At 33.5% G+C, this 18,057-nt stretch overlaps 1 protein-coding gene across 1 annotated transcript in view; it reads left to right on the top strand.

The window, feature by feature from the left end:
• phtf (putative homeodomain transcription factor) overlaps positions 1–18,057 on the top strand; it is a 210,028-nt gene that overhangs the window by 30,799 nt on the left and 161,172 nt on the right. Inside the window, exons 5-6 of the mRNA XM_090385805.1 lie at positions 4,993–5,101; positions 15,794–15,918. Coding sequence (XP_090241931.1) covers positions 4,993–5,101; positions 15,794–15,918 — 234 coding nt within the window. The remainder of the gene's footprint in view (positions 1–4,992; positions 5,102–15,793; positions 15,919–18,057) is intronic.

The following is an 18,057-nucleotide window of genomic DNA, read 5'->3' as shown; positions in this document are numbered from 1 at the left end:
GCTGCCTGTCTGTATTGTAATACCCAAATCCCTTCCTTCCTCTGTTGTCTTTAGTTCAACCCCACGAAGTGTATATGTTATTTTGGAGTAGCTATTCACCAGCTATAAGACCTTGTATTTTTCTGCATTAAATCATAGTTGACACTTTTCTAACCATCCCTAAAGTCTGACTAAGTTTTCCTGAAGATGCTCTGCTTGGCACTGGTCATGAAACACTCTGCCAGTCTTGACATTATCTGTAAAATATCACTTATAAAAATTAAAAACAGCAGTGGTCCTAGTGCCAGTCATTGAGGAACCCTTGACTCCTTGAGGAACCTCTTGCATTAGCCATGCTGAAGAATAACTCTATTAATCACAATGCACTGCCTCCTGCCTTGCAGCCATCCTACTATCCATCTAAGAATTTACTCTGTGATTCCAATATGTTACAGCCTGTACAGTAACTTCTCCTGTGGTACATTCTTTTCTGAAATCCATGTAAACAAGGAAATTATTTCCTTAATTTAATTCCTAATTATATCCAATTTCCAAAACGTGAACAATGTCAAAATTATTTTCTACATCCAGTTTGTGAGTGATCCTATCAAAATAGGTAACCAGTTTAGTTAAATGTGATTTTCCCTTTACAGTGTTTCCTTCAGAAATCCGTTTCTGTCTAAATTATCGTGGTTTGCACCCTTGATCATTGCCTCCATGAATTTCCTCACCATTGAAGTGAGACTAACTAGTCAGCAATAACCCACTGCACTCTTAGAACCACCTTTGTGCATTGATAATATGTTGGTGCTTCTCCAGTCCAAAAGAATATTTCCTGTGTCCAACGATACTCTCATTAACTTTAGTGGCTTGATATACTCGTTTACTCCTCTCTCAAAATTAAAAGGTATATGCTGTTAACTGCAGGAGCCTTTCTCACCTTTATGCTTGAAAGTTTTTCTAATAAAAAAAATCTGAAATTTCAGTATCTAAATGCATGCTTTCCAACTTCACCTCTCACCGTGAAGGGTCTTTCTTCTGTAAATATTGATACAGTGTACCTTTTCCATTTATCTGCAACATCAGATGGGTTATCTGAGGTTTTCTGTACCCATTACACAAAGATCCAGTCTAATTTGTTCTTGTTTTCTTTCTATTCACATAAAAACTCGTATTTGCTCTCTTAGCCAGTGATTTTTCATAATCTGCCTTTGTCAGCCTAACCTTTTCTGTTGTGCATTGCAGATCAGTTTTTTGCTGTTTTAGATTTCACTAAAACCCTGCAACTTTTCCATGCCATTATTTTCTGCTCTATTAAACTGTCCATTTCAGAATCCTCATTGTGGCATATTTTTTTAATGATATATAGCTTTAAAGATATACTATAATTCTGATGCATTTGTGCTCTGTGAACCATCTTTCCAGTTGGTATAGGCCATATAGTACCTTAAGGTACTATAGGCCATATAGTACCTTAAGCTGTCATAATCTCCTTTCTGAAACCTATTAAAACCCCTTCCTTTGCTTTGAGTAACTGCTCTCCCCCATCGTCCAACTTAGAACTCTGTGAACTTTTGCTTCCCTTATAAACCCTGCTGCTGCTGCATTGTCTCAGGGTCTATTGCTATTGTATTATTTTTATAAAGTATTTTATTTTGAGCAATAAAGGAGATTATATTTATAAAAATTGCATAATGTATTATTGTCTGATCAGTCCTTCACACTTTATATTACTCTTTATATTAAGGGTAAATGTCTCAACATGAAGATCTACCAATGACATATGAAACACCATAAATATCCAGGCCACTTAAGATGACATTTGCATAGTACAAAAATATTTCTCACTTCCCATATGGCCATTTCAGTGGTAATTGGTGCCTCATCACCAGGAAGCCAAGCATATGAATAAAGAATTCTAGTGACCACCAATCAAATTGAATTTCTCCCTTAAATTCCCCCCTAGAACTGCAATGGGCAAAACCATTATCAAACTCAAGATTTTAACTGTCAGTTCTGCTGAAAATGGAACCGACTCAACACCTGACTGAAAGCTTCATAGTCCTTGCCTACCTAATAGCATGTGAAGTGAAATAATGAGAACTAGAAAGCTAAAAGTAAGGGGGAAAAAGAATGAAAATGTGTAATTTGTGACTTCAGGATTGTAATTTCACAAATCTTGGAGAAACAAATTAAAAATACTAATCACAGGTTGAACTATAATCCAACAATCTTGAGACCTGGGATTGCTGGTTTTTGGACAATAAACTGGCAGTCTCTACTGCCAGTTTAGTGTCCATTCTTTCTAAACAAGCATAAATTGTTAAATTAAATGTTAAAATCAAGTACAGGTAAACAGAGTTTACCTGTACTTGATTTTAACATTAAACCATGCATTACTGTCCCCACCATGAGGCAGTGGGGATGGTAATGCATGGTTTGGTGTGCCGTGTGATAGGCCCGTCCATGCCATGTGGCCAAATGGTTGAAATGACTGTTAAATATACTGTTTTTTGTTTATTTGAATTGACCAATTTGTCTTGTGTTTTCCTTGAATAACCTACTAGACTGTTAGAAGAAGAAACACGAATGAGAACCAAGTCGCATATGGGTGAAAACCCGGGTGGTGACTTGGGATGAAAACTCACTCAAATGACAAAATCCTTTTTAGCTCTTATTTAAAATTAGAAACACAAGCACAATGAAATTGCTAAGCAATTACTGACAAAAATCACTTTGATAATATTATTAAAAAAATAAAGTGCTGTTGCCTTGACTAAATTTGTCATATGAAAGTAATGTTCTGCCCATGTTTTTACCAACAGTATATCCATCTTGTATAATAAGATAATAAAAGTTAGTGATGTAGCAAATTGGAAAAAAAAAGTGCCAGTGAAACAGACTACTGATGTGTTCTCCATTTCGGTTTGGATTTTTCCAGTTAAGTTCATATAGCTTATCAAGTATGAAAATGTAGAGTAATGGAATTTTATTTACTCACAAAAATGTACTTCGTGTTTTTTTTAAGTGCCAATAAACTTGTCAATTCCTAAATTCTGTGTCTCCTCTGAATCATATATTCATGAATTGCTGTCCTTCCCTCTGGTCAGTAAAGCCCTGGCATATCCCATCTAGAAATACTAAACAAAAAAACTATATTAGTTTTATTACAAAATTGTATTAATTTTATAGATGTAAATTTATTAATTAGTGACCCCCCGGCATTGATTAATGAATTTCAGATAAATATCTCTTTGCTAAGAGGGATCTATCTGAAAGATACATGTTAGAAGCTCCCCTTATGGGATGTGTAACTTGTTTACACATCCCATAAGGGGAAGAAGTCCATAAGGGGACTTCTTATGTGTACTCCTTATATGTAACAGTTCTCCTTTGTACGTTTTCTATTAATATGATGCAATTTGTCTCATTTTGTTTTATCTTAAAAGTTGTTATTTAGTATTGTAGCCTTTCTAATTTGTTTTTTTTTCAGTGCATGACAAAGCCACATGGAAATTATTGTAATAGTTTTATTTCTATAATGTTAGCCCTTTGGCCTTGTGTTGTCCAGGGCATATAAGATTGGAAGTACTCTTTGTAATTTCTCTTTTACGTAGATTTAATTAATTCTCATGGTGTTAGTTAGGAATTGAAGAGCTGCTCTGAACTGGGTTATCAAGAGAGTGTACAGTGCTTATTTATTTATTGAAAAGTAAATTTCTCAAAAGTTACAATCTGCAAAAATGAGATCTGATGTCAGACAAGTATCTTCTGTCTTCTCCATCTGGAAAGCATACGCAGTATACTAAGTTAAAAAAAAAAAAAAAAGAGAGAGAAGAAAATCCTTTCTTATTCCATGTAATATTGTTACTAGCTTTAGAATATATTGAGTAATTGTGGCTTTCTTTTCCACTCTTTGTTCAATATATGAAGGAGCACATTTTACATTTGTTGGTCAACAGGTTTTCTTTTGTGTGTCATAAATCATAATGTTTACTTAGTTTTTAAAAACCTGCTGGTTGTCAAACATAACAGTGCCTTGTTCATACATCCAATGTATTAGCACAGAAATGTGTTGCCAAATGAATTTTTGAAAGTGTAAGTTAAATATTATTAAACTTTGATTTAAATATAATCATATAAGGAGAACCAGTTTGCCATCCAATAGCACTATGCAGAGAACAAGTATTGTGCATCCAGGGAAAGGAATGGGGATCAAAAACTTTATAAAGTGTCCAGTTTTGGGCCAGGCAGCTTTTAGACATTCTATCTGTGTTAATTACTGCTACTAATTAAAAGCATCTGCATTTACTTTTCTCTTAGCCCAACTTTAATATTATTGTCACCTATCACTGAGTAGCTTGAATTATGTTCACATACTCAATATATTTATTTAATGTGTCCTTACATAAATATATTTATGTAAGGACACAGAAATAAAAAAATTAAAAAAAACTGAAATTTTATAAATTAATATTGATGTATTGAAAGTTAGAGAAGCACTATTGTGCTGGATTTGATGGTAAGTTCTCTGAGTCTAGCATCATAAATGCTGTAACCATGGAATTTATGGCTAGTGGTTATTCTCCTTTTTTAAGATAAGAGGAAAACCTTTCTCAACCCAGAGATGTTTGTGTTATAGTTAGAATTATGTTGTGACATTTCTGTACCTTTGTAGGTACATTAATTGATATGGAGGCAATTTTTTGAACCTCTTAAAAGTCATTCAGAATTTGGAGGAGAGAGAGAGAGAAAAGAATATTTAGTTAAAGAACTTTATATAATTTTATTTAGTGTTCATGTGTGGAAAAAAGTTTGATTATTCAAAATTAGTAAATAATGTGTTTATTATAGTCCGCATTCGAACGTAATTATTTTATCCTATTATGCTTGAAGAAAGAAAAAGTGATCTAAAAATTTGCCCTATATTGTAGAAGAATTCAGTATAATAAAATAAATTCTTTATTGAAATTCTCAGTTCCATATTATTAAGCCTGAATTGCTTTTTATTAGGTGGCAACAACAAACAAGCACATTTATTAGCAGTATTCTGGTAATGTTGTACTTTTTACAAGGGGCAGCTATGTATCTCTACTTTTCTTCTGAAGAGACAGAATTTTCTGTGAGTAATTTTATTGGTTTATAGAATTATATTATTGTTTTGAAGATTTTACATTTGAAGAATTTTACATATTATGAATAGCATTTATAAAATATATGAAAAATATGTATTGTGTTTCTGCTAGGGTGGTGCTTGAAATATCATACACCTATCAGAACTAGCATATTTTTATTTGTTTATTTATTCATTATATTATACATTTGTGTGTTACAACATATAAAATTATGAGACTTTAGAAGTGAGCAACACTTTTTTTTTATCATTCTTTAACTCTTCACTGTATTTGAAAAGAAATTGCAAAACTTAGCTAAAGTTATGTTTCAAATCCATTTCTCAGTATTTTGTTACAGTTCTTGTGTGCATCAATTTTTGGGATACACATTTTATTTCAAATGACTTTAAAGGAAAGAAAGTAAGGGTAACAGTAAGTGTAGAAATTAGTAGGCCATAAAGTCTTAGTTATAATGCAATCATCAAATAATTCTTCCAATATTCTCACGCATTCTTATTGCATATGTAGCCGTCCCATATTTTTGAAATATCACTTTTTTTGACAATTTCAAACAAGAAAATAAGCCGTTTTATTAAAAAAAGTGAACCAATTATGCATTGACATGAAACAGCACACCAGGCATTAGTTTTCAAGATATGTAAATGGTAGTTTATGGAAATTATGGGTGATATACTGCACTGTACTCACTCTTTTTTTTTGTTGTTTGTATATTCGTTTGAATGAAGTCATGTGTTTTGTGAAAAATACTCTCTAAGGTTCCACTTAATATAAATAGCATTCTGCTTCAACATTTTGTAGCCTTTTGTACAGTCCAGTCATTTTTAGCGATTCACTTATAAACTGTACTGAACAGCCTCATACATATTAAGAAAAAAAGCGGTTTCTTTCTTTAATTTTGTCATAGCATGTCATAGCATGAGCTCCTGTTTTGCATCTGCTTGACAGTATTGCAATGTGGAACACTGATTGTTTTGTAGGTCTGACAGATGACCCATAATGGTACATACTTTCATCATAACTTATTTTGTTATGTCCTTAAGCTGTTTATTCTAAGTTTGAAACTTGAAAAAGTTTGGAATAGCATCTACTTCTTGTTACCAGTATTTCCTAATCAAGTGTGAAACACATTTTAAACTTGTACAATGTTCAGTTTTTTTGTGTATTTTGAATTTATTGTTTCTGTTAAGATTTATTATTAGTTTGTTAAATTTATTATTGACAAACTAAGTTTTAGAAGGATTGAAATCAACTAAGTTATATTTGCCCCACTGGAGAATTATCAGGAGTTCAGCATTTAAGGAATTGGTAGTTGATATTCGAGAAGTAGAATCTGTTTGTGCAGGGCAAGGTTTCTCAAACTGGAAGGTGGAATGCAATGTGCTATCATCAGCAAAACTATAGGTAGGATTTCTGTCAATGGAAGGTCATTAATGTACAAGAGGAAAAGAGTGGGAAAAGAACTGAATCTTTGCATAGCTTTACTTTATCTTTCAACTATTTCCTTTTAGCAGCTTTACATATGTTGTATATTTTGTTTTTTAGGGTTTTATATTTTTTCCTTTTTTCTTGACTATTTTCTTTGCTTAAGAGGTTTTTCATTTGTCCTTTTTCCATCTATACTTCTAAAATTTCTGCTGTAATCCAAGGATTATTTGGTTTTGTTCCCAAGGTTTCTACGGCTGCATCTTTAGTCATTTGTTTAGTTTTCTCCCATATATTTTCCACAGATGGTGAATAGTTTATATCTTTTAATTTTTCTTGTAGTGTTTTCCCATAAATTTCCTTTATTTTGTCTTCAAATCATGATATATTTAATGTTGCTCTATTGTTCTTTGGCTTCGTATTTTTAAATTTCCATTTAGTTGCTGCTGCTAACAGTTCATGGTCAGTGCCAAAATCTGTACTTCTAAGAGTTTTAACGTTTTGGATGGATGATTTCCAGTTGTTATCTATTAAAATGTAGTCAATGCAGTTTTTGTATTTCAATCTTGTGATGTCCATGTATACTTATGTTGAGATCTGTGGTAGAACAGTGTGTTGGTGATGAATAGTTTATTTTATTTGCAGAAGTTCAAGAGTTCTTCTCCTCACTCATTTCTATTTCCTATCCCGAATTTTCCTAATACGTCGCTGAAGTCTGTCGAAAAGTCTCAACTTTTGTGTTAAAGTCTCCCATTATTATAAAAATATCTTTTTTGTTTGTGTTGGCTATGGTTTCTTGTAGGTCTAAATAGAAGGCAGCTGTCTCTATGTCATTGTGTAAGGAGTCTGGGGCGTATACCTGGATTATTTTTATGAAGATTCCTTTTTCTTTACCTTTTATTCTTAAACTTATCATTCTTGAGCTATGTGGGTGAATTTCTCTTATTGAATTTAATAGATATTTCTTTACTATGAAAGTGACTCCTTCTCTATGTATGTTGTCTTTTCTCCCTGAGTAAAATATTCTTCCTTCTGTCATATCCAGTGTTCCTTCTTCTGTCCAATGTGGCGACTCCGTAGCCAGGTGGGAAGGAGCAGCAGTGCATAGCACATGCTTCTTGATTAAACCGGCGTTCGAGCCTGTCACCACCAAATATGGAGGATGCGGAAAGGTCAGGGAATGACCACCGCATATCCCGGAGCAATATGGCCTTAGTTGCTAATGCTCCTAAAAACCAAACAACACACACACACACACACACTGTCCAATGTGTCTCTAACATTCCTATGATATCCTGTTTGATCTTTTTCAGTTCTTCTTCTACCAATTTTATTTTCCCGGGCTTGTAAAGCGATCTTACGTTTAATGTTGAGAGATACATTTGAGTTTTGGCTAACCATATAGCTTTCTTCACAGCTGTTCTCCCTGGTATAAGAACAGCTGCGTCAGTTACCCCGGATGTGATAGCATGAATGAGATCCATTATCTGCCTTAAGCAGATAATGCAGCCAGCTTGCCATTCCTCTGCTGCATAGTCCACAGTTTAGATGGGACTAGTATCTTGGAAGAGTGACAACTTCCACTGTTGCCGAAAAAATTATCTGGAAAATTTGGCTATCCAGAAGAGGTCTGGCATCAATTATTTCGGATAACTGATGCTCTACCGTAATGTCTTCTCAAATTGTATTCTTTAAAAACTGATACCAATTCATTGCACAGTAAACAAAATGCTTTATTATTCATCTTAATGAAAAAGCATTTCTTGGTCCATTTTTCTTTGAAAGTTCTTGATTCATCAGTTATTTTCCTTTTCTTTGGAACAGTGTTTTTATTGGAAGAATTGAAGACATCCTGTAATATCAAAAATAGGCTATTAAATGAATACAGTACTTACTGTGCAATGTATACATAGTCACTAATTAAAAACTTTTGAACAAAACATATGGACTCAATAATTAAAGTGCTTCACTTTAATTATTGCGTCCATTTGTTATAATAAGAACATAAAAATTAAGATATCATCCAAGTTTCTACCATAAAATGTTAGACTTGAAAGAAACAGTCTTAAGTTATAAGTACAGTGGACCCCTGTGCCTCCGTAGCCAGGTGGGAAGGAGCAGCAGTGCGTAGCACACGCCTCTTGATTAGACCGGGGTTCGAGCCCGTGCCCACCAAATACGGAGGATGTGGAATGACCAGGGAATGGTCATTCCCTGGTCACTAATGGTCAGGGAATGACCACCACATATCCCCACAGCAATATGACCTCAATTGCTAATGCTCCTAAAAACCAAACAACCACAACAGTACAGTGGACCTCTGCGTTACGATTGGTTCACTGTATGATCAAATCACTTTACGATGGACTCTCCACAATAAAATACATGATATGTGGTAAGTGCTGGTCATTGTGATTGTGTTTGCCAATTGAATTTTAATTGTATTAAACGGCAATTCTAATAAGTGAAAATAGGAGGAATATTATCCACAGGCTATATAAAAGTAAAAATATAAAGCAAAAATTTACACTTTATTACCTTACCAATTAACAAAAATAAATTATGCTTGAAAATCAGAAGAATATTTTCCACAGGTTAGTAAAATAAAAATAAATCAATGCCTATGTACATAGGCATAGATTTATTTTTATATACATACTAACTAATTGATATTTCTATTCACTGACTTTTTTTTTTTTTTGGAGGTTGTAAAATTTAAAACAGCAAAAAAGATAAGCAATCAATGACAAAGAACATGGCACGCACAAATTGCAACTAACGTGATGCACACAAGTGAGATGTGTGCATCATGCTTACAAAACTTAAAAAGTAGGAATGAGGAGAAGCTTCTGAAAGTTTATTTATGTTTTTTATATGGTTGAAGAGTAAGGAGAAAAACATTTCACCATAATAACGTAAAAATCCACAGAATTCCAGTTATTGGTATTATCGCAAATGCAATAAGATCAAATTTACTGCCTGTTTATATTATATATTGCACTAACAGAAAAGCCCAATAAACTGGAAGCTGCAAATTGTTTTTATTGTTTTATGGTAGTGACTTCCAGAAATGTGCTTTAGAAAAATATCACGGAGGCATTCAGAATTGATTCTTATAACCGAACTAATTAAGATCGTAAGAGCACTAAAGCTCAATATGTCCTACTAATGTCATTATTATAAACTATAAAAGGAAACCTCATACATTTATGTAGGAACAGAATTCTCTCAACACTCATGTTGGAAGGATTATGTGATTATATAATTATACGAATAAATGTCCCATATTTAATATTAAATAAAATCAATTACGAAAATTACATTAAAATTATATAAATAAATACTTATTAAAAGATTGTCATGCATTCAATTCTCATCCCCAACTTAATGCATCAGAAAAAGCTAGGAGGAGTTGACAGCCATCAACATCCCCAAAAAAACCAAAACCAATACTGTGTGTTAACATGAGAACTGAAAACAATTGTCAGATTTATCCTTAAAAAATGTAGGTTAATATATCTAAAATCATTAAATTGTCTAAACTTCTTATAAGGGACTAAACTTATTCGGATACACTCCGTGCTCACAAGAAGTAAAGTGTTTTTTGCGAATGATACCCACCCTTTTTTTATACTTAAACCTATCGAATACCTGATATGAGATTATTTTTACTAAACTAATGTGTGAATTACCGTTCACAAATGTGCATGAAAGTCCACGAGTCCGAGATAGTATAAGGTCTACGAACATTTATAGAATTTGCGTTTAACCTCATTTCAAGAGTTTCGGTGATCAATGATTTAATATATTCGTGTTGCGTATTTAAAACTTTCACTTCATTAAAAAGAAAAACATGGCTATCATTGATAGCATGGAAAGCAAGTTCTGAGGCACATATCCTTCTTGCCCTAACTGATGCCGCATGTTGTTGTATCTTCATTGAAAGATAATTCTCAGTCAAACCAATATATGAGGAATTACATTCGCTGCAAGTAATATTGTAAGCTACATTGTGTGAATCCATGGTTGAAATGTAGTCCACCGCTCTACGTTTCAAAACAACATGGAGTTGACTAATCGGTTGGGCAACTATTTTAAATTCTGTGTTTTTAAAGATATTAAGAAATTGTTTGTAACAATACTGTACATATGGAACTTTAATAAAATATTTCTGTTCAGACCTATTGTTCATTATACCAGTCTCTAGTTTGTTTTGCTTGTTGTCATATCTTCATAATGGTACCAAATGTGTAACCCTTATTTAGAAATCTTTTCACAAGTTCCATAAGTTCATCTAGTAATAACTCCTGAGTATAGCTATATTTATATGTTTTATAACACTGATTGAAAATAATACTCCATTTATATGTGAATGGATAATAGCTAGAACAGTGTAAGAATTTGCCAGTATTTGTTGGTTTCCTATAAATTTTAAAATATATATTCTCATTAACTCTAGTTAAAGTAAAATTTAGGAAGTTTATACTTTTTTCTGCGGGTTTCCCATTTCTATAGCAAAACTAAGTCTGGTACGTATCTTATTAAATAAATACAAAACCTTATTTACTATATCATCCTTCGTAATGATTAAGATATCATCCAAGTTTCTACCATAAAATGTTAGACTTGAAAGAAACAGTCTTAAATATAACTGTTCAATTTTACTAAGATAAATTTCAGGAACAGTTATATTTAAGACCGTTTCTTCCAAGTCTAACATTTTATGTTAGCTACTTGGATGATATCTTAATCATTACGAAGGATGTAAATAAGTAAATAAGGTTTTGGATTTATTTAATAAGATACATACCAGACTTAATTTTACTTTAGAAATTTTACTTTCAACCATGGATTCACACAATGTAGTTTACAATATTACATTGGTTCAACACAGAATTATCTTTCAATGAGGATACAACATGTTTTTTTTGTTATTTGATTTTTAGGAGCATTAGCAACTAAGGCCATATTGCTCCAGGATATGCGGTGGTCATTCCCTGACCTTTCCGCATGCTCCGTATTTGGTGGTGACGGGCTCGAACCTGGTCTAATCAAGAAGCATGCGCTACGCACTGCTGCTCCTTCCCACCTGGCTACGGATACAACATGCAGCATCAGTTAGGGCAAGAAGGACATGTGCCTCAGAACTTGCTTTCCATACTATCAATGATAGCCATGTTTTTCTTTTTAATGAAGCGAAAGTTTTAAATATGCAACATGAATATATTAAATTATTGATCGCCGAAACTCTTGAAATGAGGTTAAATGAAAATTCTCTAAATGTTCGTAGGCTTTATACTGTCTCGGACTCGTAGACTTTCACGTGCATTTGTGAATGGTAATTCACACATTGGTTTAGTAAAAATAATCTCGTATCAGGTAGTCAATAGGTTTAATTATAAAAAAGGGTGGATATCATTCGCAAAAAATACTTTACTTCTTGTGAGCACGGAGTGTATCCGAATAAGTATGGCCTCTTATAAGAAGTTTAGACAATTTTATGATTTTAGATATTTTAACCTATGTTTTTTAAGGATAAATTTGACAATTGTTTTCAGTTCTCATGTTAACGTGCGGTATTGGTTTTGTTTTTTTGGAGATGTTGATGACTGTCGACTTCTTCTGGCTTTTTCTGATGCGTTATGTTGGGGTTGAGAATTGAATGCACGACGATCTTTTAATAAGTATTTATTTATATAATTTTAATGTAATTTTCGTAATTGATTTTATTTAATATTAAATATGGGACATTTATTCGTATAATTATATAATAACATAATCCTTCCAACGTGAGTGTTGAGAGAATTTCTGTTCCTATATAAAGGTATGAGGTTTCCTTTCATAGTTTATAATTATAACTGAACATATGATAACGATGAAAGTGTAGTGCATTTTAATGATTTGAATTGGTTTTTTGAAAATAAAGCGGCTGATTCACTAACCAGTGATCATGTTAACCAGCACCTACTCATTTCAATTTATGATGGGATGGGCTTACAATTGTCTCTGAACAGACCATGTGGTCCTTCCTCTCAACCAATAGCAGCATTTGTAAACATGTTTGCAGTGTGTTTTGTTTTGGCATCCTTTAATTGAAGTGATTTTTTTGTGTTTTGCTTTAATCAATGTGTACAATTTCCATTATAAAAATCACATTTTACAGAGATAAATAACTTAGTTATATGGTGAAAATTTCAACTTCCGGGGTCCTGGAACAAATTACCAAAAAATAATGTCATCGCATTATGATATTTTCACAATACGATGGTGTTTCTGGAACAGATTAATATTGTAAAGTGGGGGTCCAGTGTATATAACTTTACAGGAGGGAGGGGAAAAATAAGTAATTTGATTTGAGGAGGACACTTGTTGTAATACTCCTAACTTAGTTTCAAAGAGATATGCTTTTCCACATGATAGATTATAAATTTCTATATAGTAATAAGTCAGAATAAAAATTTTTACAAATTTTTTGAGCCACTCAGTCCCAATATATAAATTAAAATGGTGACATTTTTGAATTCCTTATTGAATTTCATCATCCAGCTGGACTTTGGGTTCTGATAATTTCTTCTTAGACTAGCAGTTATGTTGGAACCTGTGTAGAAGCCCAAATTTAGGTCATTCTGTTAAGTTCTGTATAGTTCCCAGTGTTCTAATTTGGTGTGGGTTCTATTAATTTCAAGTAGAAATTCTTAGAACCCAAAGCCGAGCCTGATGTCTTCCATGACAATAACAACACCTATTGGTTTTGGCATTTTTTTTATGAAAACCCCAAACACAAGAGGAATTAGAACCTATAGTACTTAGTACCGTGTTTGGGTTGGAGGTTGAGAAGATGAAAGAAGATATTTGTTGACATTAGACCTTAACTTCTGTAGACTAATTTTCAGGAAATACGTATGAAAGAAGGTTGTTCCAGAAAACAGCACTTGAATGAATAAATGAGCAAGATGAAAAAAGTTGGTTCTGTGAGTTTGAAGTTGGACAATAAATGGATGTTGGCTGGTGGCAGCATGTGTTCGGACTGTTTTGAAAGAGAGAGTGGAATTATAGAAGCCAGTTCAGAAGAACAGTGCCCACGGAAGTATCTGTAGAAAAGGCATGCAGCAGAAACAGTATGTCTATGAGACAGCGAGTGGAGGGATACTGTTAGAGAGGAGTCATTAATTAACCTAACTGCCCTCTTCTGAATGGAATCTAGAAGCCTGAGAGAGAGAGAGAGGTTTTGGGGACACTGCCCCAGATGTGGGAACAATATTCCATGGTAGGGCGAATTTGCAATTTGTACAGAGTGAACAGCTGTTTGGAAGAAAAGTAACACTGAGAGCAAAAGAGAAAACCAAGACGAATGAAAGTTTTTTAGATGCAGAGGAAGCAATATTTGTAATGTGCTTGTGCCAAGAGAGATTAGAAGTCAGGGTAATCCCAAAAGAGATATATCGTCTTGGCTAAAAATCAGTGTCACCAAAGATAAGGATAGGAGCAGAAGAATCCTTTTTGCGAGATATAAGACAAGATTGAGTTTTAGAAGGATCAAAATTAACTAAGTTGTCTTTGCCCCACTGGAGATTGGCATTTAAGGAATTGGTAGTGGATATTTGAGAAGTTGAAGCTGATTGAGCAGGGCAAGGTTTCTCAAAATGGAAAGTGGAATGCAATGTGCTATCAGCGGCAAAACTATGGATAGGATTTCCAAGAAGGACATTAATATACAAGAGGAAAAGAGTGGAGGAAATAACTGAACCTTGGGGTACACCAGCATTACTGGAGAAGTTAGAAGACAGAGAGCCATCTACCATCACCCTCAGTGAGTGATCAGAGAGAAAACTAACTGGATAACCAATTACAAAAAACAGTTGTCAAACCATAAGATGGAAGCTTGTTTAGAAGACCTTTATGCCAAACACGATTGAAAGCCTTTGAGATGTCAAGAGCAACTGCTTGTGTTTCTCCAAACATTTGCATTGAATTTTTCCATAAATGGGTAACGTAAGCCAGAATATCACCAGTGGATTGACACTGACGGAATCCATACTGGTGATCATTGATCAGACGGAAGGTTTCTAGGTAGTTTAAGAGTTGGCAGTTAATTGATTTCTCCATTACTTTAGAAAGAGTAGAGGTAATTGCAACAGGACGATAATTGGATAGGAGGGATTTGTCACCCTTTTTAGGAACTGGCTGGATATGAGCAAATTTCCAAGCAGAAGGAAAAACACCTTTGGAATAAGAAAGTGAAAAAAGGCAGCAAAGAACAGGAGTAAGTTCAGGAGCACAGGTTTTGAGAACAAGTGGAGAAATACCATCAGGACCTGGAGCTTTCTTAGCATTAAGATTCATCAAAATCCTTCTGACATCCTTATGACAGAAGACCACAGGTGGCATTGAATGGAGTGTGCTGGGAATGGTGGGAGGTGTTTTACCAAGATCATTAATGCATGAGTTGGAAGAAAAATGGGATGCCAGCAGGTCAGCTTTATTCTTGTCTGAAGTGACAATAGAACTATCTGGTTTTGAGAGAGGTGGGAGCAGAAATGGGCAAAATTTGCAGCCAATAGCTTTGGCAAGAGACCAGAATGCTCGGCTATGATTAGGGCAAAAAGCAAGTTTTCTACTCATAGCCTGTTCAAAATTTAGTTTGGACTGATTAATAATTGCTGTACAATTATTTCGAGCTTTGGTGTAGGCAGAAAATGAAACTGAAGAATTGGAAACAAGCCAATTACAATATGCAATGTTCTTCTCTTGATAAACAGCCTTAGCACATTTATTGGAAAACCAAGGTTTAGATAAATGATGAGATTTTAAAGTGGAGTGTAGAATAAAGGAAACTTGTTGCTTATCTGGAGAGATTTGAGTGTTTATAGATACATGGGATTTATAAAGGCTTTTTCAGTTGGGGCTGTAGTTAGCTAGTCTCAGGCAGAAGGAGGTAGGCTTCCTCCATGAATTATTCTGGGTTTTTCAGCCTGTGCAACATGCAGATAAGCCTGCGAATGCATGCTTGTACAAAAATAATACACAATGGTGTAGTATGGTCTGAGTAGTTGCTGATGTGCCTAATAAACCCAATTAACTGGCCTGATGATTAGATTCAATAAGTAATTCAAAAACGTTTTCACTTTAATGTTGGGAGCGATTTGGTCAGAAATGTAAAAACTTTTATCCTGACTTACCTATAATTTTCTAAAATTTATCACACAGAAAAATTTATTTCTTTAAAACTGAAATAATAACTTTCATTACTTTTGTAGGATGTTCCAACATCAGAAATAGTAACTCCTGTAGTTATGATGCTAGTACTGACAGCTGTTCACTCTCAGATTGTAGCTACATACACTAACAAGACTGCTCTTAAGAAAGTTACACGGACTAAAAGGTAGAGAACTTTGGATGTTATGTCTAACCGTATTTATATTTTTAGGTATCAGCTGTACATTAAATGTATATATTATGCATATATTATCATCACATGGCGCCTCTGTTACTAGGTGGGAAGGAGCAGCGGTGTGTAGCACACGCTTCTTGATTAGACCGGGGTTCGAGCCCGTCACCACCAAATATGGAGGATGCAGAAAGGTCAGAGAATGACCACCGCATATCCTGGAGCAATATGGCCTTAGTTGCTAATGCTCCTAAAAACCAAATAACAACAACATATATTATCATAATATAAATTTATAGTTGTGTTAATTAATTGTTAATTTATGTTAAGAATTTTACTCAAATTTAGAATGAAAAGCTCATGCTCTGAGAGCTTATAGAATGTACAAGTAGGGTATAGCCTCATTTTGTAGATAGGAGAGAGCAAACCTAATTTGCTCATTACTACATTTGCTCTACACTAGCAAACCTACTTTACTCATTGCTATGTACAAAATGGGGCTGTACTGTACTTGTCCAATTAAGAATTTTAGTTCTGTTACCACCAGATGTGTTCCATCATTTATTGGAGCCTATTCATGGAGTGGATAGGGAGCCTTGAAAGATTTTATCTTTTGATGGTAGCTAGGTATAATTTTAACAATCTACTTAGGGTGATGCTGTAATGTTAGTTTTGTAGAGTAGAAAGATGATATCAGACAAATTAGATCTTCACTATACTGTACTCAAAAGAGATTGAGTATATAGTGAAACAGACCAACAAGGCTGTTAGTCCATTTCATTATACTTATTCATTCTACCCAATTAGGGCAGCTCAAGCACATCTTAAAGCTCAGAAAATAATGTTATAAGCTTCCCTTTTCAGGAATAATACTTATTCCTGAAATACTTGAACCATCCTTATTAAAGGCTGTTCAACTGTAATGACTCATTTCTATCTATCTCTGTAGGAATCAGAAGACAGAAATTTTATTAATGAAGTGGAATGGCTTTGCTGAATTTTTGATGAGTCAATTTATTTTACTGTGTATTACAAATTGGAATAGTGTTCTGGTGAACTCTTCTCCATTCCAAGCCTCACAGTATACTGATATTTAAAAAAATTGATGGGATGGGGTCCTAATATACAGTACTGTTTATAAAAGCAAATTACATTTACCAGTGATTTAATCAGTGAATGTAGTGTTATTGAAAGCATCTTTAATTTAGTAAGTGGAACTTAATTACTTAAACACTCAAATTATTTAAATTCCTATAAAACAATTAAAAAGTGTATGAAAGTGTAACACCGACATGGAATTTTGTATCAAATGACATCTCTAGGAAACATCAACACTGCAAAAGCTGTTTTGTTTTTATCTTTATTTATTTATGAAATAAGCGAGATTTGAGAGTTGTTATTATTAACCTTACTGCTACTCTGAAATTTTTAGTTGTGATTGTGTTTTGATCACATTAAAATATCATGGTTAGATAATACTCTGAAGTGGAAAACTTTATCATAGCAGAGAAGTAAGAATTTCATAAAAGAAATGCACGTCAAAAACAAATCATAAAAGAAAATTTGAAAATGAACATTTTATTATGTAACAGTGAACGTTATGCAATTTAAGTTTGTGGTATGTCAACTGAACAAACCTGAATTTTCTTTTTGTGATGTTATGGAAAAAAAATGTAAATTTCTTGGAAGAGTTTAGAAGAACAGAGCAAAAATAAATGAGGCATTTCATACTGTTGTTCTTTCTTAATAAACATAAAAAAAAAAAATAATAATAAATAAATATATTAACCTTGGTATTTCTGATGTTCATCAGTTATAAAATTAAATTTTATTTATAAAAATGCTTTATATACTTTTAATGAAAACAGGTATTGAGCTTGAAGTAGGTTCCCATTATTTAATATGTAATAAATGAGTTGCAAGATATTTGTGTACTCTTATACAAGATTAAGGAAAAGTGGGGAAATAAAAATATTTGTTTGACTCTGTCTTTTTCAAATTCTGTGTTCATATACCTGCAGACAGGCTGCCAGGGCAGGTCATGGAGTCTTGTCAATGATATATAGGAATTTTTCTAGCAGAGGCAGGGAGGTGATTATCCTTTATACAAGGCAATGGTCAGGCCACACCTAG

The sequence above is a fragment of the Mastigoproctus giganteus genome, chromosome 12 (genome assembly GCF_048544385.1).
Source record: "Mastigoproctus giganteus isolate SK-2022 chromosome 12, ASM4854438v1, whole genome shotgun sequence".
Classification (NCBI taxonomy): Eukaryota; Metazoa; Arthropoda; class Arachnida; order Uropygi; family Thelyphonidae; genus Mastigoproctus; species Mastigoproctus giganteus.
This window is presented reverse-complemented; position numbering and strand designations above follow the sequence as displayed.